The 23,763-nt window shown below is 37.3% G+C and overlaps 1 protein-coding gene across 1 annotated transcript in view; it reads right to left on the bottom strand.

Annotated features, from left to right (window-relative positions):
* Nucleotides 1–14,506: 14,506 nt before the first annotated feature.
* The window catches only part of UBP5 (ubiquitin-specific protease 5), a 215,448-nt gene continuing 206,191 nt past the window's right edge, over nucleotides 14,507–23,763 (bottom strand). The window contains exons 11-13 of the mRNA XM_089429428.1: nucleotides 16,209–16,817; nucleotides 15,756–16,029; nucleotides 14,507–15,384 (exon numbers count right to left, since the gene is read on the bottom strand). Coding sequence (XP_089285554.1) covers nucleotides 15,202–15,384; nucleotides 15,756–16,029; nucleotides 16,209–16,817 — 1,066 coding nt within the window. The 3' untranslated portion in view covers nucleotides 14,507–15,201. The remainder of the gene's footprint in view (nucleotides 15,385–15,755; nucleotides 16,030–16,208; nucleotides 16,818–23,763) is intronic.

The following is a 23,763-nucleotide window of genomic DNA, read 5'->3' as shown; positions in this document are numbered from 1 at the left end:
TATAAAAGAAGGGGCAAACCATGGGAGAAAGGACTTTTGGAGAACTCTATTGTTGGATGGATGAAACGATGTCGGAGCAGTGATTATGAAACTATAGTGAGTTTGGTGAGGTAGAGGATTTTAGAGAAGGGACTCTTGAGCTAAGGAGTGCTCTCCTCTAACAGCTAGTGCATTCCTCCATTGTACAACCCCATTTCAGCGTGGGGGTCCGCGAGGAAGAAGAGTACCCAAGGAGTAGGCTAGGAGTTTAACCGGTGGGTCATCGCATTCGGATCAAGTACGTTGTCATTCACTCTCGGAGGTGACCGACAACAAGGGAATACAAGTAACAACAAATCAAGTGGAGTCTCATCTTCTGGTGAACGGTACATATGTGTTGCAATATTATTTTGTATGATTGCTTTATGGTCTTAGTTAAATGTATGTAAATTTTATGATATGTTTCCTGAAATGAATTTCAGGAATGTGTTGGGCAGTGCTGAATAAATTTGAATTACCAATGTTTTTCTCTTATGATTGTATTTTATTGTGATTTATTGAAAAAATAAAATAAAATTTTATATATATATATAGCATAGAACTAGTCTTTACACTTGGTATAGAACTGGTCCTTACAGGATTCACTCCTTAATCACACAGTTAGATTCTCAACTAATAGCAAGAATTTGGTATTGTGGTTTTGATTCATTTAATGGCTTGACTTAAATTTAGATGCATCCATGGTCCGCATAGGTTACTCAAACCTCAGATATGAGTTTGCTAAAGGAGATTTAATATTAAAGATAACATACCAGTCTAGGCATTGAGGTGGCACATAATCCTTGTAGTACAAAAGTATATGTGGGCCTCTTCTAGGCCGAATTAAGGACTCAACTCCTCCATAGACTTTATGACATGGCCACAGAAAATTATTTTGAAAGAAGACTTATTTAACCCTTGCGATCTCCCATGCAGGCCTTTGCATAAGAGAAATCAAAAATCTCGCATGATTATGGATGCCATAGAGACTATGGCTATACTTTTTTGAACCTGAAGGCTTTTCAACCTTTGCATCTCAAGATTGCCAAGGGGTCTATGCCCTTTTCGACCAGAACCTGAGAGGGTTTCACACAAACGTATGCCCAGAACATCACTTCAATATTCGCATAGCCATAAGTAGATCGAACCACGGTTCAGGATTTCAGAAGTGTCTACCTCCAAATTTCTCTTTGATTCCCCCCTAGCTATGATACCATGTTAATTTTTCATAGGGAAATGCTAGAACAATTTTCTCATACATAATACTCAATCATTATTAACTCATGAAACAGTGATAAGAAAATCCATTCACAAGCATGAAAGAGAAGCAATAAATCACAATAGAGACATCAAGAAACCATGAGACAAGAGACACAAAAATTAGGCTAGAGGCCAAGGCAAAACCCACAAAGGGAAAACCCATAATTTTTTTCCTTATGAGAGACAAAGCGAGTTCAAAATACATCAGTACATTAAGATACCCATTGCAAGATAATAGACAAACCAGTAACCCAAAACATGTGATATGCCAAGTAAAATCCCAAGCCTTTCTCCCATCAGATTTTGACTTCCTTCTTTTGCTCACAACTCATAGGATTAGAGCTCAATGAGATAAAGATTGATGTCACAAATGACGAAGATACCTCTCGTTTATATAGATTTTAAAAGGGGTCAAATGGGTGCCTCTTGGGGGTCCAACCGACCTAAAATTATTTGAGGCCAACTTGTATAATTTTGGAGCGAAACCATAAATTTACATTTGCTAATTTATTTTATTTTCTTTCTTTTATTTTTCCTTGATGTAAATGTCAACCTTGGCTACAATTTTAAAAAACACTGGAAGAATTCTTCCCTCCCTCCTTGATTTTTCAACAATTCTTAATAAATTGTTCCCAATTGTATCATATAGACCCCAAAAAAATTCCACTAACCATCCATTTGAACCCAAGCTTTTGTCATTTTGAAAAAAATGGACAACTTTGAGTTCTTCTTTTGAGAGTTCCTCCATGATGTTCATGTTGTCCTCCTCAAAAAAAACTAGTGAAGGATTGAGCCACTCGATTGATTTCTACAATGGAAATCCCTTCTACGTCTTTTAAAAGGACTTGAATATCGTTCTTCCCTAAAGTTTCAAAATCTTTATCTCTCTCAAGAGTTCTCTTCCATCCATATCCATAAGATTCCAAATAGTATTACACATTTTGCGACCCTTGGCATATGCTTGAAAAAAATTTATGTTTTCATCCCCACATTCCAACCATGTATCCCTACTTTTAAGTCTCCAAGTTGCTTCCTTTGCTTCCAAGAGGGATTTTATTTTAGATTCAAAGAATATTAAGGCCTCCCTTGACTCGGCATCGACAAAACCTTCCCCTCCAACATTTGAGAAATGCATCATATCCCTCTCCACCTCCTTAAGTTCTTAATCCTTAACCTATCTACTCTTGAAGGCCCAATCCTTGATGATGCATTTATGCACTTAAGATTTGCCTCAAACTTACTAGTTGTAGAGACACCCACCCAAGGATCAAAATATTTCCAATGTTGCTTTACTATGGAAGAGAATTCTTCATCTTTTAACCAGGATGAATTCATTTTTTACGAGTTGGCGGGCTTATCTTCAGACCCTTTGACTTCCAAGAGAATCAGAGTGATCAAACTCCCCCCATTTTCAACCCATTGTCTGATTAGATTAAAACAATCAAAAAAAGCCTCAAAAATCAAGAAACAATCTAGCCCTTTTGTAATACGCTCCTCCAACACGACAATTCCTCTGTCACAATGAGCTTAACAAGTTCAATATCGATTACTTTAGAATTTACAAGCTTGTGGGTGAAGTATTCACCCAGCGGATTTGGCCTGGCCCTCGAGCCCCTCGCCTCTGAAGCCCTAAGGGAAAAATTTAAGTCTCCACCAATTATTAGCGAATTCGAGTTCACAATAGATTTTGCAAAAAAAATCCAAAATTCAATCCTATTTAGATATGGTCCATACAAATTGATGAGGGTCAAGGAAGTTCCAAGATCTTCAAAGAAAAAAATTGTGCCTTGTCCAGAATCAGTACTCCAAAAATTTGAGACTAACATTTCTGGAATGCCAGCCAACAGCCAGTCCCCCCCCCGAATGTCCCCTCACATCAAGGCCGGTAAAAATGCATCCATCTCCTAGTGTTTCGTGTAGAAAAGTAATGTTTGGTTTATTCAAGTCAACTAATCTTCTAAAAGCACGTTTTGTTTAGGGACATGCTAAACCCCTACAATTGAAGGAGAGAATTTTCATTGGGAAACTCCTCCAAGGGCTATCATTACTCTAAGTTCCCCATGAATGGATTGTCTTTTACCAACAATAAAGTCCTTTTGTGCTTTTTCTTTGGCTTTTGACAAATATGACTTCCCCTCCTTTTTCCCCCTTGAATTGAAATAAAGAGTTTCCACAACCCCCCACAATACCTTTTTTATAAGGGAAGACCATTCGAGCATGGAGATTATATGAGATGTCCTCTTCCATTGACTCGTCAAATAGATTCTTCGAAACATAGACCACAAGGGAAGAAAAAATGATATTGTCACTAGGTCACGAGCAAGTGGCCACTAAGGGAGAGGAAAGTGAGACTAACAAGAAGGACATTGACGAAGTAACAACTGTGGAAAACGAACCCCCAACTTCCCCTTTTTCTGAGAGAGAGTTTACCACAAGATTAACAAGAAAATAATAAATGCTAGAAATCAAAGATGGATTAATACCTTCCTTTGTCGCAAGTGTCGAGTACACTTCTACTACTTCAAGAACCATCTTCTCATGAGGAATAGAAGCCATCATTTACAGAGATGATATCCCAACTAATCCTTTGATCTGAACATGTTCAGAAGCCTCAATTGGTTGCACATTTCCCCTTGAGTCTAGTAAATTTAAGGTTGGATTCTTTGATTTATTCATCCTGAAATCATGTGCCTTCTTATGCGAGGGAGCTCACAATATTTGACTAGATGACCATACTTGTGACATCTCCTACATATGAAAGGGACCCCTTCGTAGTCAAGAATATATCATCTTTCCTCACCTACTCCAATATCCATAATTTCTACTAGCCCTTCATGAAGATCTATATTCACAAGAATTCTAGCCATAGACCTATCCTCAAAATGTTCATAAGAATAGTCATGGTCCAAATATGTGCCAAGAGAATTATCCAGATCTTTGAAAATCAACTTGTCCCAATAATTTGATGGAAGGTCAGGCAAACAGGCCCAAATAGGGACTACATCCATCCTTTCCCTACTTGCATAAAAAAGAGGGGTCCAAAATTTAAAGAAAACCAGGGTAGAGTCAATTTTCCAAACCTTCTAAGATGTCCATAGAGCTTCAACATGATCTTGAAAATTGAGTTGAATCTAGCCTTTGGAAAGCATTATAATACTAGGGGGTGATTTTATATGAGGATTCAGTTATTTTTCTACCCAAGCTTGAATAATGTTGACATTAAACTTCTGGCCTTGAGCTCAACCCACTAGGGTTTTCTCTGCTAACTCTACAAAAATTCTCATCATAATGTCTCCCCACAACACCAGCTTCAACTTCTTCTAATTGGATTTTTTCTTCAAGCAACAACTCTTCCTCTACTTCAAAGCAACTTCAAGATAGAATCACCTACTACACCTTTATTTTCTTCCTTTTCAGATACTTATCTTTGTTATTGACCAAGTTTTGTCCCTCTCCCCCTTCTATAGCCAAGACCTCGTTGAGAAAACTACTAGAGATCAGTTGAAATACCTCCGCAGGAGAGAACACTCATTCGTAAGTCAGAAAATATCTACCTGAGTGAGGAAAACCTTGATTCAAAAAAACCCTCAAAAATAGAAGACTTGAGATTGTAGAACATTATGGGTATTTTGAGGTCTACAATGGGCCTCCTAAGAAATATGTACAATCAAAATAAACTTTATAAAAACCAATAGGATTCTAGATGATGATGTCAAGCATGGGGGATGATTCACCACTTTTTGAGCAAAAAAGTAAAAAAATTTAAAAATAATAAAATAATAAAACTAGTTTTTCAACTCGTATTTTAAACTTATCTCCCTAAGGTTTTACTCAAATTTCAAGTGGCAGTACTCTTTGGATGCAAAATTTAATTCCCCATCCAAGGAGTACCCATGTTGCATACTTTCAATGGACCCTGCAACACGAAAAATGAGAAATACATGAAACAATGTGATTGCAATCACGTTTTTCATGTATTTGTCATTTTTCGTGTAGTGGGGTTCATCAGAAGTATGCAACATCGGTACTCCTTGGATGAGGAATCAAATTATGCATCCAACGAGTGTTTCTCCTCAAAATTTGAGTAAACCCATAGGGAGATAAGTTGAAAAAATAGTTTTCTCTTTTCCCTTTAAAATCTGATGATGTAATCTAATGTTATTTTATTATTTCCATTATTATTTTATAATTCCCTTAGGAAGCCCATTTTATACCTCAAAATTTTCCTAATGACCCCCTAAAACCCTAGGGAAAAACTACCTTACCTAACCTGCCATAGAAGAATAAAGAGCATACTACATAAAATCTTAAAGAAGAGTCGAGGAGAGGTCCCACGAAAAGCCTTTAGGCATTTGGTCCTGAACCTTAGCTTCTAAGGATGAAGCTTAAAGAAAACCCATGTTGGTATCTTCCATAAAGAATGCTTCAATGACCAACCCTTCAACTTGTTGAGAAATCTAGGAGCAGCTATATTAGGTGTTTTCTCTTACTTTCATAACTGCTTGTGATGTATTTTTACTTAACTTGATTAACTTCTTCTTTCTCTTTATTATTATTGTGTTTGTTATCATCAAACAGCTAACAAACAATGAAGATCAATGGGACAAGAGGACACAAAATAGAAGTTGCAAGCCAGGGCCAAGACCTCTCCTCTTGAGGGGAAAACCCACAAGAATTATTTTCTTCTTATAAAATGTCTAGATGATAAATTCCAAGACCTAAGACTCCTGTCAAAAACCCCTCCAAGACCAAGTCACACTCCTCCTTAATGAACTTTTCTTTCCATCTACTTTGACCTAGTAGCTTCCAACAGTTTTGACCCAACAACTTCGACGTTCCAACAATTTTTGACCTAGCAGCAACTTTGACTTCCCAACAATTTTTTGTAGCTTCAAATTCCCCAACAACTTCAGCAATTTCAGTCTAGCAGCTACTTTAGAAACCCTAACACAAGAGAGAGAGAGGTCCAAAACTTCGACCTTGCTTCTCTTTCTTCTTTTTCTTGATCTTCGTCTTTTCCTAGCTTCTTTCTTGAGGAGAACGAATTTGTTTTCTTGCTTGAATGAATGTCTCTAAATGAAGTCGAGGCTTCCTTATATAGGCTTCTTAGGAAGTTGAATCGCTTCCCATGAGGTTGACTTGATCCTTCTTATAGGCTGACTTGTTTGACAAGATCTTGGAGGGTCTTTATGACACTTTTGACTTCAAAAAAAAAGAAAAATCTTTACAGACTCTTTTTTCATAACTCTATGAAAAACCTAGAAGCACTCAATGGGTGCTTGACCTATAAATAAATTTATCTTGAGCATGAAACCCATGCATCAAGAATGGCAATAATAAATTTTGTTTCTCTTTAATATCAAATATATAAAATCATGATTACAATAGACATTATGAAGACCGAACCTAATTACACATTTCAACACTACCTCTTAACTAGGGAGGTATTCATAATCCATACATGGTACTTCGACATTCTCATACTAAATAATTCTCATAAGAAGACTCGGATTGGTAAGCCATCTCATAAGTTATTTTCTTAAATTATACTAGTGCATCTCATCATCATTAACCAACATTGTCACATACCAAGGCCTTGACTAAAATCTCTCTCTCCACAAAATTAGAGCACAATGATGGGGAGACCAATGATTCACAAACACCTTCATCATTGTCTCTCAAGGCACATACCCCATATGGATGTTCACAAGGTATGTCCTTTTAGGACCATTCCTGTCTTGGAATAACACATCTTCAAGGAATTTCCTCTTCAATTACTCTTGCCTATTGGATGCCCTACCACATCCTCAAAGAGTATCAAAATCAATCTCAAATGCTTACCCAATCCTCCATTCTTTCTTCATAACATGGAGACAAGAATGATGTGTCCCTCTCAACCATGGAGGATATACACATTCCTATAAAAGGAATATTCCCAAGCTCCCTTTTAACAAGGGACTTGCCCAAGCTTTGTCTCAACTAAAGACTTATCTCCAACAACAACTATATGCTCTTCGGTGGAGATCATCGTAATGCCAGTTGCTTGTAGAGCTCTTCTTTCTACAACATGTCATGAACTTCATCTTCTTCATCGTGGAGCCTTCTTCATCATAACTTCACTATAGGGCATCGACCATCTTCTACATCACTTTCTTTTCAACAAGACATAGTGTTGAACCAATAGTCATTTCATCCCTCACTTCATCAGAAAGTGATCTTCAGCCCACATATGGCTATCCTTCATACAACTACCTCTTCCAAGCTATGTTTCTTTCAGGATCTTCCATCCAATCTCATGAGTATTAGTTGTAGGTGATTCCTACAACCCTCTTTCAGTAGCCCTGTTTTAACCCAACCAAATGTTTTCAAAAATCAAAATGAACATCAAATCAAAGTTACCTTTTTATGATGGTCTTTCGTCATGACATTAGCTTCTTACAACATAAACATCTTGCACATGTATGAATCCATATCCAATACATTCATTACTAAGATTCTTCTTTTGTAGTATACATATTAGGGTCTTCATGCCTTCTTCTTCCATGGATATGTCAGTTAATTCTTCTAGTTATCGAATGTTGATCAATTGTCTTATCTTACGTGACTATAGTTGCATCTTTCACGAACTCTCCTTCCTTTGTTCACATATTGCTTTCATCGATATTTTCTTTACATGGTTCTTTCAACATAGGAACCATGATTGACAACCACCTCATATTCCATATGAGGTCGTATTATGTTTATTTCATCTTATCAAATATGTAGAACAGTTCAAGGCACATTTTCTACATGCCTTCATGCATCATTCTAATGGAAGAGATCCTTCTTCTTCAATCATGCTCATGAGATAGAGCATTCAACCATGTTATCTGCAACTATATTATGACATGACTTTATCTATTAAATATGTACATACCTTTTCCTTCTTTTGGTCATCTAGACTTTTTTCTAGCATCTTCCTTTTCTTGCTTGAAGATGAAAGTACTTCAACCAACTTGACATGTTGCACATCTTGGTCATCATATCATCATCCTTCTAATTTGTGGATCCCACACTATGTGGAACATATAGACTATTTGTGAGACACTTGCTCCTTCTAAGTGAGGGTGGACCTTCTAATAAAGATTCCAATGGTGGATCTTGATGATCCTCAATCTACAAGTGTTTTCTTCTAATGATGATGAGCTATGATGATTTCCTATCTAGCTATATGACTTTCTTTACTCAAATTGTTGCATAGATTATTCTTCTATGCTTTTAATGGAGATGCCATGTGTTATATGCTTCAACCATATCAACTTCTACTTCAACTATCTTTCCATGAGCTACTTCATTTCTATCATGACGATTGATACCATATCAATCACTATTATAATGCATCTTATAATACTTGTGATGGATTCCATCGTGGCTATATCTTCTTACAAATAAAGTGAAGGAGGTTATTTCAGTTGTAATAAAGGTCTTTCACTTCCTCCTCTTTTGACTTCTTCTTTTCAGACTCTATTTCTTCGATGATATGGGCTTCATTTCTTTCCTCTCTTCTTGTTGTCCTTCTTCGGTTGGGACAATTCTTTTTAATGTGCCCATATTCATTACACTCACAGCATTGTATCTTTGACATATCAATATTCTTCTTTTCTCAAGGATCAAACTTTCGAAACTTTCATTTTCTCCTGGCCATGGCAACATATGCTTGAACTTGTTCATTTGATCCAACATTGCTCTTTGCCTTCAACCTAGTTTCTTCAATCTTACATAATGACCAAATTTCACTAAATGGAGTGGCTTCCTTCTTTCCATATATACTTGGTATAAAGTTTCCCCTTTCATCAGGGAGTGCATTGAGCACAACTATGGGCATATCTTTATCAAACATTATTTCTCCTAGTTCTTGTAGTTGATTTCTTATTTGGGATATTGTCATAAGGTATGAGGCTACTCCTTCATCCTTAGATACCTTCATTTTGTATAATTTGGTTCTCAATGATATAACTTCTCATGTAGTTCTTACGGAAAACAATTCTAACAACTTTTCATAGATGTCTTTAAAACCCTTGATTGATTCTATGAGGATTCTTTGAGCCCTTATTTCTCCTTTCATGTACTTCAATAGTGCTTGAGATTTCTCTTGTGATAGTTTGGAGATTGAACTCTTAACATATTCAATAAATTCATTATCTATGAGGATCAAATCTATCCTCTTCTCCCATGCAAGGAAATTTGATGACCCAACCAGTTTTTGCTTTTCTTGCATAATGAAGTCATGTTGATAATAGATTTAGACACAAATATAAAGATACTTACTTGTCAAGTGAAGATGCTTCTTTGTTGATGATATATTCAACTTGATGTCTTCTTGATGATGATGACAATTGAAGATGCCTTCTTAGAGATGATTGCTTCCTTGATGATGTCTTCCTTCTTTTATGATGACAATAATTCTTTTCTAGATGATATGCTTGAGATGTGACCCTTTCTTCAAAGAGAGGAAGATCACCTTGATTTCTTTGATGATGATGGCAATGCCTCTACTTGATTTCTTAAGATGTAGAAATGTAGAATATGGAGGCTTCAAAATGCTTCGAAAGTGAAGTCCTTTCTTTGAGTGGAGGTAAGTTCCTTAAGGTCGTCTTCTCCATGTGACGATGTGATCCTTGAGACGAGTACTCCTTGGTGCTTCTTAGTCCTCCTTAATGATTTCCTTGTGCTTGGCGCTTATCTATCCTTCTTCAATGATGTGATCTTCAAGTTGCCTCCTCTTCTTGTTGTAGTCACCTTAGCTCTAAGGCCATGTTATGAAATATAGGGGCAACTAGATTAAGTGATTTATCTTACTTTGATAATTACGTGTGATGTATTTTTACTCAACTTCATTAGCTTCTACTTTCTCTTGATTATTATTGTGTTTGTTATCATTAAATAACTACCAAACAACGAAGATCAATGAGACAAGAGGACACAAAATATAGGCTGCAAGGCAAGGTCAAAACCTCTCCTCTTAAGAGGAAAACCCACAAGAATTATTCTCTTCTTATAGAATGTTCAAATGACGAATTCCAAGACCTAAGACCCTTTGTCAAAGACCCCTCCAATACCAAGTCATACTTCTCCTTCTTGATAAACTTTTCATTCCAGCGACTTTGACCTAGCAACTTCTAGCAGTTTCGACCCAACAACTTCCACCTTCCTGCAATTTTTGACCTAGCAGCAACTTTGACTTCCCAACAACTTTCTTCATAGCAACTTCTGCAATTTCAATCTAGCAACTACCTTAGAAACTCTAACATGAGAAAGAGAGGTCCAAAACTTTGATCTTGCTCCTCTTACTTCATTTCCTTGATCTTCGTCCTTTTCCAACTTCTTTCTTGAGGAGATCGAACTTGATTTCTTGCTTGAACGAATGAAGTCGATGTTCCCTTCTATATAGGCTTCTTATGAGGTCAAATTTTTGCACATAAGGCCGACTTGATCCTTCTTGTAGACCAACTTGTTTGACAAGGTCTTGTAGGGTCTTTATGACACTTTTGACTATACAAAAAAATTCTTTACAAGATACAACATTCCAAAAAGGGTCTTACATGTATGACAATGACACTTTTGACTTCATAACTTTATAACAAACCTAAAAACACTCAATGGGTGCTTGACCTATAAATAAATTTATCTCAAGCATGAAAACCATGCATCAAGAATGACAAAGTAAATTTATTCTCTTTAATATCAAATATATAAAATCATGATTATAATAGACATTATGAAGACTGGACCTAGTTACACATTTCAACATAACCAGACCCCAAGCCTCAACCATGTCAAGAGATGTAGGTAAGGCTTGAGAAATCAAAAAAAACCCTCAATGTCCACATAGATGGCTCCAACTGATTTTGACAGAAATTCTGGGGTAGTTACCAAGATTAACCCATCCCCAATCTCCTCTAGCTCATAGTCAACAAACTCTTCAGCCTCCATGATTCTCCTTAATGCCAGATCAACCATGAACCTAACCCGCTCCTTCCAAAACGCATGCACAGTTCACACCTTTCATCCTGACAACACAGAATATCAAAGGCTTGAAAAAGAAGAAAGAACCCCACTCTTGTCGCTAATCTCCCTCGATGGGATGTTACATCTTTGCTGAAAGAAATTTGGGGGTTTTGGACACTAAGATTATAGTATAAACAAGTTGATGTATTGTCCCTCTTCACACATTGATTGTTGCCCTGATTTCATATAATCGAGATATGCTCTTTTGTTGAGCTACTAAAATGCAGTGTTCCATGGGGACGCGCACCCCACACACCCGAGACGAGGGGACGTCTGGGGAAACGTTTCCCCACGTCCCCCATTTGGGGAGACGCAGGGGTGGGACGTTTCCCCAGTGTGGGAGACGCAGGGGGGCGACGTTTCCCTAGTGTGGGGGACGCGACTCCCCAAAAGGGGGACGTCTGGGTGTCCCCCCTCAATATGGGCTATGCGTCCCCCATTAAAGTTGCTTGTAAACAATGATTTATGATAGGGAAGACTTAGTATTTGACCATATTTCCCTACTAATGCTATGCAATTCATGGTAATGTTAAATTCTTAAAGTAAAAGTAACATTCTCCTTTATCTTTCATTTTCATCATTTTACTTAAATTTTTAACATTACCTTAAATGACTCAGGATGTTTGAGAGTGGTTCCGACCTCATTGGATTCATATGGAGAAAGTAGAATTTTAGATTTCACTCAAAATCCAGCAGACTTAACAATTTTTCAGGAGTTAAGAATTCGATGGATTGCAATGTTTCCATTGCATTTTGCATGTACAAAGGTATAGAATTTGTATTTAATCAAGAGCACCAAGCCCTCTTTGTACTTTAGAGTGACTTTTAGACCCATCACTCCACTATTTTTGAGTTTTAGTTGTATCAATTTACCATTGCAGTATTCAGATTTCAATATCTATTATAGTCTATTTTGCTTAGTACTAATTAGATTTGAGAACGACAAATGATGAATTCTAATTTTAAATCAATTTAGAATCTAGAATTATGAATGATGAATTTAATTTTTAAATCAATGTAGATTCTAGAATGGTGAATAATGAATATGGATTAGAGTATTTCATTATTGAATCTCGTGGTCTATGGATGAATCATGTATGTATTAGTAAGGATGATGAGTATGGATCAATGTATTTCATTATTTAATTCAATTATGTATGTATCATTGTATCTATGCTTTCATTATTGAATATGAATTTGAATATATATATATATATATATATATATATTAAAAAGAAAAAAAAAAAAAATATATATATATATATACCCTGACATCCCCCCGTCCCCCCGTCCTTTCCCTAAAATTTGAGGGTACTCCCACACGTCCCCCTTGTGCGTCTCCCCGCACCCACGTCTCCCCGTCCCAGAGTCTTGGTGGAACATTGCTAAAATGTTATTTTGTACGCTTTCTTTCTATACCAGATAGTTGATATATTCAAGTGGAGTATAAGGTTGTTTGTTATATACCTATACTCTTCCTTCCATCATTTTCAATTTATTGATATCTGTCAGGGTTGAGAGCAGGCCTTTGGGAATTGTTCTTTATATTTAAAGCAACAAGCCGTTAGCAACCGTTTTTCTTTCAAACCCTCACATCGTGATGCCTTGACATAGTGTCTTGCCTAGAAATTGTCTACAAAGGACAACAAAAACAATCATTCTAGACCCGCACAACTTGAAAAACTACTTGCAACCTAGCCTTCTATCCTTCTACTTATGCACCCTAAATTCTCAATGAATAGAAAATAGGCTTGTCAATTCATGGACCCACACATAAATGGATATGGTTTGCTTCCTTCTGTTAGTTCTTGCGCATGAGCATCTCTTCTAAAAGCTAAGCCACATAGTAAACAAATTTACTTGTATAATTAGCACATCTAGCAATCCCCGAGACACTTGCTATCGAGAAATTAGTACCCCCACTATCAAACCAATGAGTTCCAAATATCATCTTATTGCATCCTTGTTAATACTAGCGATTGGCTAGATAGCCATTACAATTTCATGAGAAAAACAATATCCTTACATCAAAGTGACAAGAAATGTACCCTCCACCCACCCTTGTATAATTAGCACATTTAGCAATCCCCAAGACGCCTGCTATCAAGGAGAAATAAATACCCCCACTATTAAAACAGTGAGTTCCAGATATCATCTTATTGCATCTTTGTTAATACTAGCAATTGGCTAGATAGCCATTACAATTTCATGAGAAAAACAGTTTTCTAACATCTAAGTGACATGAAATGTGCCCCAACCACTCCCTAAAAAAAAATCTGGAGCGAAACATGCAAAAATATGTTTCAAAATGGTTGGAAAATATCCCAAAACATTTCAAAAGTTCAGAGATTTAATGAAATGAAATTTTAACATCCACGAGACTAGTTATAATCTATGGGACCAATAGCTTCCCTTCTTTTTGCCTTTTGCAATTCAATCCTTTCATTATTCAAATTAATGATGAGCTGGCCCAACCTTCTAACAGTTCCCTCACTGAAAAGACAATGCCAAGGAACCGATGTTAACATACTGTTATAACTGTCTCTAATATCTCTGAAAGCATCACATTCCAAAATGAAATATTTTCCCGATTCCACTTCCCCAATTTGGAAACACGCCCCAAAACTGTGAGCATGTGTTTCCAAAAAAAATTGGACCAAACAGTGTTTATCAACAACTGTTTATTAACCCAACAATATGTGTTTCAGGGCCACAAATGCGCTTAAAAAATACATGGGCCCAAAATAATGTTGAACAAAATCTAAAATCATTCTCTTATTTTTAGTCATTTTATTCAAATTTGCAAGATAATGAGCTATTAAAAATATATTTTTCCTGAAACAGTTACACGTCATCATATTTTCTAAATACCACATTTCTTATTTTAGTGGGGGTCATGTTTCTATGTCGTACCCTCCATGATTCCTGCAACTTTTCCAAGCGTCAAACATTTGTTCCAAAGCATGACTTGCTATCATATAGTCAACTATTTGACTAACAACGTAACCTATATATAATAAATGAAAAGATGACAAATTTACAACCAATCTTTAAAGCACGCACCAGAAACCTTAGCTCTAAGATATTGCTAAGAAAAACGAATGAACATTCAGCAATGCTCTGATATGATTCACATTGCAGGTAATCGTACTTATTAGGGTGGTACAAATGATCACGGACATGAAATAACAGAACCATTGTAATAATTCAAATCATTTTTTACATAATCCGATTCCTCACATGGACAAACATCATATGCGGCTTATCTTAGATTGGCCATGCCCAGGACACTTTGAGCTCATACTGCAAGTTCTTCGATCCTCTAGGTATTCATTCATCAGAGAAAGTTATCAAAATTTATCTCATAAAATGGCAAATTACTAGATAACGTTTACATAATATCCTGAATAGCTTTTACCTCGAAGGTGACCAGAAACTTTTCTTTAGAAGACCTATGCCGCGAAGATAAATGAAACATACAACCAATTGCCACAAGTGAAGCAGCAACCTCATCACCATATATTTGGCTTCCAGAAGGAATGGGATATCAATGCATTAGGCACAATAGAAGTAATATCCTTCCATAAAATATCCTTGGTAGGGACATCGATTCTTTGAAGATGGCAATATGGAATAGACAAGCAGAAAAGTTGTGTTCCAGCTGAGTGAACCACGGCAAGGTAGTTTTCCATTGGGTTCAACACTGCCAAATATATCAACTGCAGATTCCTTGATTGCATCACATTACATAATGGAGAAACTTGAACCAAGATATAGATGAACATATTGATCATCAGGCACTTCTGTCGTAGAGCAGACAGCAGGGACAATATCCCAGCATTTAAAAATATCGTTTCAAATGTGTCCTGTACTCTATTATTTTCTGAACCCAAAATTGCCATGGTTTGCATATGAGTGCGCTCCATTACTCATTGAACCATCTTCAAGTTTTACTTTTCTATAAAAAAGTACATAAGCTGCCGATGTCTTTATCTCATCCTCACTAATGGGAGAGACATGGCTATCATCAAAATTATACCACCTATTCTCATCAATAAGCTGCACAAATTGAGAACAGAACATTTTTAATATTAACTGTAGTTTCTAAAACAAACAAGCACAAATTTCCAAAGACTACAAGAAAAGCAAGGTTTTCTTCTTTTTCAAGCATAGAAATGAAAATATGTGCTATATAGATCATGGAATCTGCATGGTGAATCGTACAATTCCCTAAAGGATAAGGTGCAGGGGCCTATAAAGACACAACTGTCAAAAAACTACATCTAGTAACATCGTGGAATGTAGCCAATGATCATTTCACTAAGTAAAAAAAATTGTCAAATTTCCAGAACAAAAAGTTTATTTCAACAAGCGGGAAATCCAAAGAAAAATGGGGAAGATCATGTGATCCGTCACTTCGGAATATTTACCTTAACATGAGCAGTATAATGACCACTTCCCATGCTGCCGTAATGATTACTAACAGCATAAAGTTCATAAAGATGCCTCTGAAGTCCATTCTTCCTTGCAACATATCTTGTCAGGTCAAAGTCGCGAATAGGAAAGTTCACAAACGTTTCTAGTTTATGTTTCATAGACCGGCTGTATAAAAACCTCTTCAGATGAACTACTAGAACTTCAGGCAACCTCCACAAATCCAACTTTTTGCTAGCCTGGCGATGCTCCTTACAGCAGGGACAATACCTGTATGCATGTATCCTGAGATTAGAAAAGAAAAGATCTGGTAGATACATCAAACGTATTTACAAAACTCATCTACTATTGTATGAAAAGAAATAAGAAGTTATTTGAATTTTCCTTATCTATGAAAATTTGATTTGAGAAAGGAAACAACGTTTCATTGGAAGAAAGATTCTACTTACCACATCTCTTCAGGCACTAATGGCTCTTCCCGTAAGAAAGCCTCCAAACATGTATACAATGAGATAGAATCATGCCTTGCTTTTTTCGATGTAAATCCAGATTTGAAGACTTCAGGTAGAATTTCAAGATAATGTGTATCGTACTTCTCTAATTCTTTCTCTGACCAGTCTATAAAGACTTGAACCCTTGTACATGTATTTGATATCGAAATTGGTTTATCTTCTGTGATAGAAACCTCTTTAGTCACACTCTTGTCATCTACCAACCATAGCTGAAAAGCCAAATTTCCCTGCAAATGACCATTATCTATACACTTATCAGCATAATTTGATGAGCTTTCAACAGAAGCATCTAAAGACCCATTGTTTGAAACCAACGACTTGGTTATTTCCTTGGCATTCTGATCTGCTGCCAACTTGCTCCCAAATCCTTTCACATTTTTTACATTATCCGAGGATGAGAAGTTTTTCGTCCTCAACATGGGGGCAAGCAAAGTCTGAACGATCGAATGAATATCAGCTCCGGTGCGAATATCATCTCTTAGGCTTGCTAAGAATGGCGTTCCGTAAGGTTTCCACAGCCCCGAACACTGAGAAGGAAAAGAATACCTGATATAAAGTTTTTTATCAGAAAACTGTAAAAGCCATTTCAGACACTTCACTATCAGTGACAGAAGGCACCTAACATGTGAGTCATGAATTGAACTATCCGAGCACATTCCAAGACAGATATTTTGGCCCCTTTTTCATAATAAGAACAACATTCCATATTTCAATCTCATAACAACAAACTGAAATGTAAAAAGGAAATGACTAAAAGAAACAAAGCATGTTGCGCCCTTTTATCTTTAAATCAGTATGGAGAGCATCCTCCAAAGTGGATGTCTTAGACCAAGAAATAGACTGAAGGTCAGATGAACAGAACATATTTTAATGGCCATGAGACAAACAATTTGTCTATCATTAACTTTCTAGATTCAAGACTAAAGCATGAAACCTTTTTATCTTAATATTCATTAGCCTGGTCATTAATTTAAACATAAGAACACTAATTATGACAAAACAAATTATATTACACAAAATTGTAAGAGAAGATTTGTTAATCAACACGATGCCAGCTGCAAAAAAGTTATACATCAATATGTGATCTGCATATGCCCTAGATACATCACAAAAGACACTATAGAACAGACCATGATATCCCATTTTCCAAAGACTGACCCATGTTAGGATGTTATTTTTCTCTGCTAATCATATGAAAGCTTTTATATTCATCCATAGCATGAATCCTAAATTATGTTCCATAATATTCTGTCTGCTACTGTGTCCCTAAGTAATATATTATCTACAAATCCAATAGCCCAATTTGAGGAATGTTTCAATCTCTCTTTAAACATTCCTCCGCTAGCCATAGTATAATGATCCTCCCTATAACAGTCTACTGTTTTCCAAACTTCCTGTGGGATATGATGCAAGCTGGCTCACTCTGGAAAAAAAAACGAGGTTAATGTGATTGCCATGAATCTTCCCAAAACAAGGTCATTTTACAGTCCTGTATCTCCAAAAAGCCAAATTCCTGATTTTAAAGTCTCCTTCAGACTATTCTGTATAAACGACCCTGCTGCCAAATTAGTAAATCTAACTATATGAAGCCTGGGATATAGTGTAAGGTTCCTCTATCAAAATTTCTGAGTTTTGTTATGTTCCCCCAATGAAGACTTTAGTCAAACAGTTTAGTTATACTCTGCTGTAGGTGATTTCTTATAATTTTAATTCAGGGAAGATGATCACAGTAAACAAAAATAAACCAAACATGACACTCCAGGAACTCAAACCAATTTATTTAATACTGAGAAAATTCTCATACAGCTGATATATATATATATATATACATATATATTCAAAGTGCAAATAAACTGGAACTGTTCTTCACTTTAATTCTTTACAAGTTCAGTATGTAATGCATAGAGAATAATGGAGTGGATAAACCTAGGAATTTCTGCCACAATGAGACAGCCTCCAAAGTCAGCCAAGATGAGGATGGGGCCAGCTACGCTTTACTCAATGTTTTCAGCCTCGATAAATGCAACAACTCCACTGTTGACTGTGGGAAAGGGACTCCACGCAGATCTGAAGGAATGAATATAACCCAGCTCAACTCATTCCAGTTTAATTTGTTCTTCGTCCACACAGAAAGGAGAGTCTATGGCCTGTTCATAAACCGACAATATCACCCAGCAGAGGCATGAGCTACCACAACGTCAATATATTCTTCAGCAATTGAACCCTTTGTAGTGAATACCCAGCAGTAACGTACAAGAGTGTTATGAAGCCTAAACAGAGAGGACTCAGCCTTGGATAACAAGCGTTCAACTCACAAATGGTTATCTCGTCCAGCACAAGAATGTGGGCACTCAATTCTATTTCTCCTTGAGGAACCTGACTTATCAACTGTAGCCTCCCAGCATATAACCCAGCTAATTCGTGCTGTCTTTCCTCTCCAACTCAGACCCTAGAACAGTGAGAGATTCAGACTAGTAGCCAGAGGAACTCGTTCACACTTGTGTCTGGTGCCTGCACTCCTTAATGGCCCCTATTTTCTTACACCAAACTTCCATATTTGTCCATGGCCATCACTTGTAAGAAAGATTTATGAAAAACATGACATCAGTGAATAAAATCAACTAATAACACCTCAATAACTCGTTATTCACTTAAAACCTTTTACTCCATTGAAGCTCAGTGGTGAAATCTGAGTGATTTCACTCTCAAATCCAAACTAAGGTGTCTAGTTTCAACACCGAAGTCTCCTATGGTGGCTAGGGTTCCAAAACCCTAAGTTTCTCCTTAAGAAAACTCTCAAAAAACTCTTTCTCCAAAGTCACAAAGCACGAATGAGGAGAGTCTCCTCATTTTCCTTCTTTTATGAGATTAGGGTCACCTTTTCACCTTCCCTTTTATTAAATCCACTTTTATAAAGTCGCTTTATAATATTTCACTTTATAAAGTTAAAGTGACTTTTCACTTGCCTAAGGAATATCACCATTTCTCCTTTTGAGACTTTATAATGTTTTCCTTAGGCAATGTAAGTCCCCTTTATTAAATATTAGTGTTCCACGGGGACGCGTCCCCCAGGGTCGGGTGCGTGCACCCCTCGCACCCCACGCACCCGGGACGGGGGGACGTCTGGGGAAACGTTTCCCCACATCCCCCTTTTGGGGAGACGCGGGGAGACGCAGGGGGGGACGTTTCCCCGTGTGGGGGACGTGACTCCCCAAAAGGAGGACGCCTGGGCGTCCCCCCTCAAAATGGGCTATGCGTCCCCCCTTAAATTTGCTTGTAAACAATGATTTATGACAGGGAAAACGTAGTATTTGACCATATTTCCCTACTAATGCTATGCTATTCATGGTAATGTTAAATTCTTAAAGTAAAAGTGACATTCTCCTTTATCTTTCATTTTCATCCTTTTACTTAAATTTTTAACATTACCATGAAATGACTCAGGATGTTTGAGAGTGGTTTTGACCTCATTGGATTTCATATGGAGAAAGTAGAATTTTAGATCTCACTCAAAATCCAGCAGACTTAACAGTTTTTCAGGAATTCAGGATTCGATGGAGTGCAATGTTTCCATTGCATTTTGTCATGTACAAGGGTATGGAATTGGTATTTAATCAAGAGCACCAAGCCCTCTGTGTACTTTAGAGTGACTTTTAAACTCATCACTCCATTGTTTTTGAGTTTTAATTATATCAATTTACTATTCCAGTCTTTAGATCAATTTTTCAGGAATTCAGGGTTCGATGGAGTGCAATGTTTCCATTGCATTTTGTCATGTACAAGGGTATGGAATTAGTATTTAATCAAGAGCACCAAGCCCTCTGTGTACTTTAGAGTGACTTTTAGACTCATCACTCCATTGTTTTTGAGTTTTAGGTATATCAATTTACTATTCCAGTGTTTAGATTTCAGTATCTATTATAGCCTATTTTGCTTATAGTACTAATTAGATTCTAGAATGATAAATGATAAATTTTAATTTTAAATCAATTTAGAATCTAGAATGATGAATGATGAATTTAATTTTTAAATCAATGTAGATTCGAGAATGGTGAATAATGAATATTGAATATGGATCAGAGTATTTCATTATTAAATCTCATGGTTTATGGATGAATCATGTATGTATTAGTAAGGATGATGAGTATGGATCAATGTATTACATTTTAAAATTCAATTATGTATGTATCATTCTATTTATGCTTTCATTATTGAATATGAATTTGAAAATATATATATATATATATATATATATATATATATATATTAAAAAGGAAAAAAAATTATATGCAATTATGTATGTATCATTCTATTTATGCTTTCATTATTGAATATGAATTTGAATATATATATATATATATTAAAAAAGAAAAAAAATTATATACCCCGACGTCCCCCGTCCCCCCTAAATTTCCCTAAAATTTGAGGGTACTCCCACACGTCCCCCTTCTGTGTCTCCCTGCACCCGTGTCTCCCCGTCCCGGAGACTTGGTGGAACATTGTTAAATATTTCCCTGCTTTAGCCTATGGGAACCACTCTAGGCTAGCAGATTCTGTCATAAACTTACTAAGTGGTCGGGGACATTACAATCCTCCTAGCCCAAGATTGTTTGTCCTCAAGCAATTTCAATTCAGGGTGTTTGAGCACCTATGCACCTTCCTAGGTAGCATCTTCTACTAGTAAATTTTTCCATTTTACCAAATACTCCTTGATTGTCCTATTTCACAGCTTCCTCTACCTTGTATCAAGGATCTTTTCAGGAACCAAGATCAATTTTCCTTCCTCATCCAATGGTTGGAATTTTGTGGAAACAACAACATGTTGCCCCAAGGCCTTTTTGAGGCACGAGACATGAAAGACATTTTGAATTTTACATCCTTCTGGAAGCTCGAGTTCATAGGCCACTTCTCCTACTTGCCTCAAAATCTTGAATGGCCCATAGAACTTGGGTTTCAACTCTTCCGCCCCTTTAGCTTTCAGCGATGACTGTCTTTGAGGCTGAAGACAATGGTACACCATATCTCCCACTTCAAAGTTGCGCTCCACCCTATGCCTGTCTGCATACAATTTCTATTGATTCTGAGCCATATGTAAATTGTCCTTGAGGACTTTTAAAATATCATGGCTCTCCTGGATCCAGTCTTTGGCCAGTGGCACCCGATTGTCCCCAAATATCCTATCTACAAAAGTCAAGGCATCATATCCATATAATGCTCTGAAGGGAGTCATGCTAATGGACATGTGGAAAGTGGTATTGTAGCAATGCTCTCCCAAATGCAACCACTTCACCCATGCCTTTTGTTGGTCGGTCACATAATTCTTGAGATAGTCTTCCAGCCACTTGTTGACTATCTTTGTCTGCCCATTAGTCTGTAGGTTATAACTAGTGCTCGGAGTTAGCTCAACCCCCACAAGTCTGAAAAGATCCTACTAGAAGTCACCCATGAACCCGCTATCTTTATCACTAACACTAGTCTTCGATAACCCATGCAATCTTAATACCTCCTTGAAAAACAACTCGACCACCTACAAAGCTGAATATTTTGACGATAAGACAAAGAAATGGGCAAATTTTGAGAGTCGATCTACCACCACATATATGCAATTGTTGCCCTGCACCAGAGGTAAACCAATGATAAAGTCCATGGAAACACTCTCCCATTTATGCTTCGGGATGGGGAGGGGTTGCAGTAAACTTGTTGGATGAGTGTGCTCTATCTTGTTTTGTTGGCAAGTGTTGCACTCCCTCACAAATCTCAACACATCCATCTTGAGGCCTTTCTAGGTGAACATCTCCCTAATCTTCCTATAGGTCTTTAGATATCCTAGATGTCCTGCTAAGGGTGAGCTGTGAGTTGCCTGCATGATTCTCTCTGAGTTTTGATTCCAGCACAAGATAGATCCGGTCCTTATAGTAAATAATGTCATTCATAACTCGGTACCTGTCATCACGAATCAATTCACAAGGAAATTTATTCTTTGAATACTCCACTAGCAACGACAACTTCCAATCTTTTGTCATCTCTATGAGTGAGAAAGTGGGTGGCATTCTCGATAGAGCATCAACCACTATGTTGTTCTTGCCCTTGATATACTCTATCTCGAAGTCGTAGGCCTGCAACTTACTTATCCACTTTTGCTACCTCACTCAATTCCTTTTGCTCCATGAGGAACCTCGGGCTATTATGGTCACTTTTTACTTTAAATCAGATCCCCACCAGATACTCTCTGAATTTGGCCAATGCATGCATTAGGGACAACATCTCCTTGTCATATTTCAGATAGTGCAACTCATAATCTCTAAGCTTGCGACTTTCGAACGTTATGGTGTGTTGATTCTGCATAAGGACTGCTCCTATTCTTGTCCCTGAAGCGTCACATTCCAGCACAAATGGCTAGGTGAAATCAGGTAAAGCAAGCACAGGGCAAGTGCTCATCACCTCCTTCATTCTCTTGAATGTTTCCTGTGCTTTCTCTGACCAGTTGAAGGCTCCCTTCTTAGTGAGGTCTGTAAGAGGAGATGCTAACTGCGAAAACCCCTTAACAATCTTTCTATAGTAAGTGCAAAGACCAAGGAAGCTTTTCAGCTTTGTGGCATTCTTTGGGGTAGGCCACTCAATAATCACCTTTGATGCACATGTACCCCATCATGACCAATCACATACTCAAGATAGAGCATCTCTGTCATGCCAAACTCACACGACTCTTTTGCATATAATTCCTTCTCCTCCAAAATTCCCAACACCTCCTCCAAGTGTCCCAGGTGGTCTTCCCATGTCTTGTTGTAGATAAATATGTCATCAAATATGACTAGCAAATACTTCTGCAACTACTTATTGAATACATGGTTCATACAAGATTGGAAAGTCACAGGAGCGTTGGTTAATTAAAATGGCATAACCAAAAACTCGTAGTGCCCATACTAGCACCGAAAAGTTGTCTTCAAGATATCTTGCTCCCGAACCCGGATCTGATGATAGCCAGAATGAAGATCAATCTGCAAAAATTATTTGGCCCCTATTGCTCCAATCTTGGTATTGCTCCATATAGTTTGCGTAAGGAATCCCAAAATCAACCTGCTTTGTTAAGTCCTCTGTTGTCTCTTATATAAACTGAGGCATATTAGGTCTGGGAATTTTACTAGCAACATGTGAATGGCTCTACAAATGGGTATGAGGATGACTCCCCTCAGCGTTGTTGGACCCCTTCCCATGCAATGGCTCCTTCCCAATAGAGGCCCTTGTGTTGGCCATCCCTTTCATCAATTCTACCATCTCTTTTTGGCCCTTGGCCAAGTCATTTATAGCCATGAGCAAGTTGTTAAGGTTTGCTCCTCCTTATCTCCCATATTTGGCCCTTCAATCTCAGGCGTTTCCTCTATCTCCTTCCCCTTTTTTGGTGTCTCTTCACTTTCCACATCAAGGATGTCCTCTTCCATAAGCGGAGTTGGTTCTCTGTAAGTGTGTCTCCTTCTATATGTTATCCCTGTGT

This window comes from Pinus tabuliformis, chromosome 6 (assembly GCF_031772625.1).
Source record: "Pinus tabuliformis cultivar Carrire ecotype Pingquan chromosome 6, CPIR1, whole genome shotgun sequence".
NCBI classification, from domain to species: domain Eukaryota; kingdom Viridiplantae; phylum Streptophyta; class Pinopsida; order Pinales; family Pinaceae; genus Pinus; species Pinus tabuliformis.
Note: the sequence above shows the minus strand (reverse complement) of the source record. Positions and strands in the feature narration are given on the sequence as shown.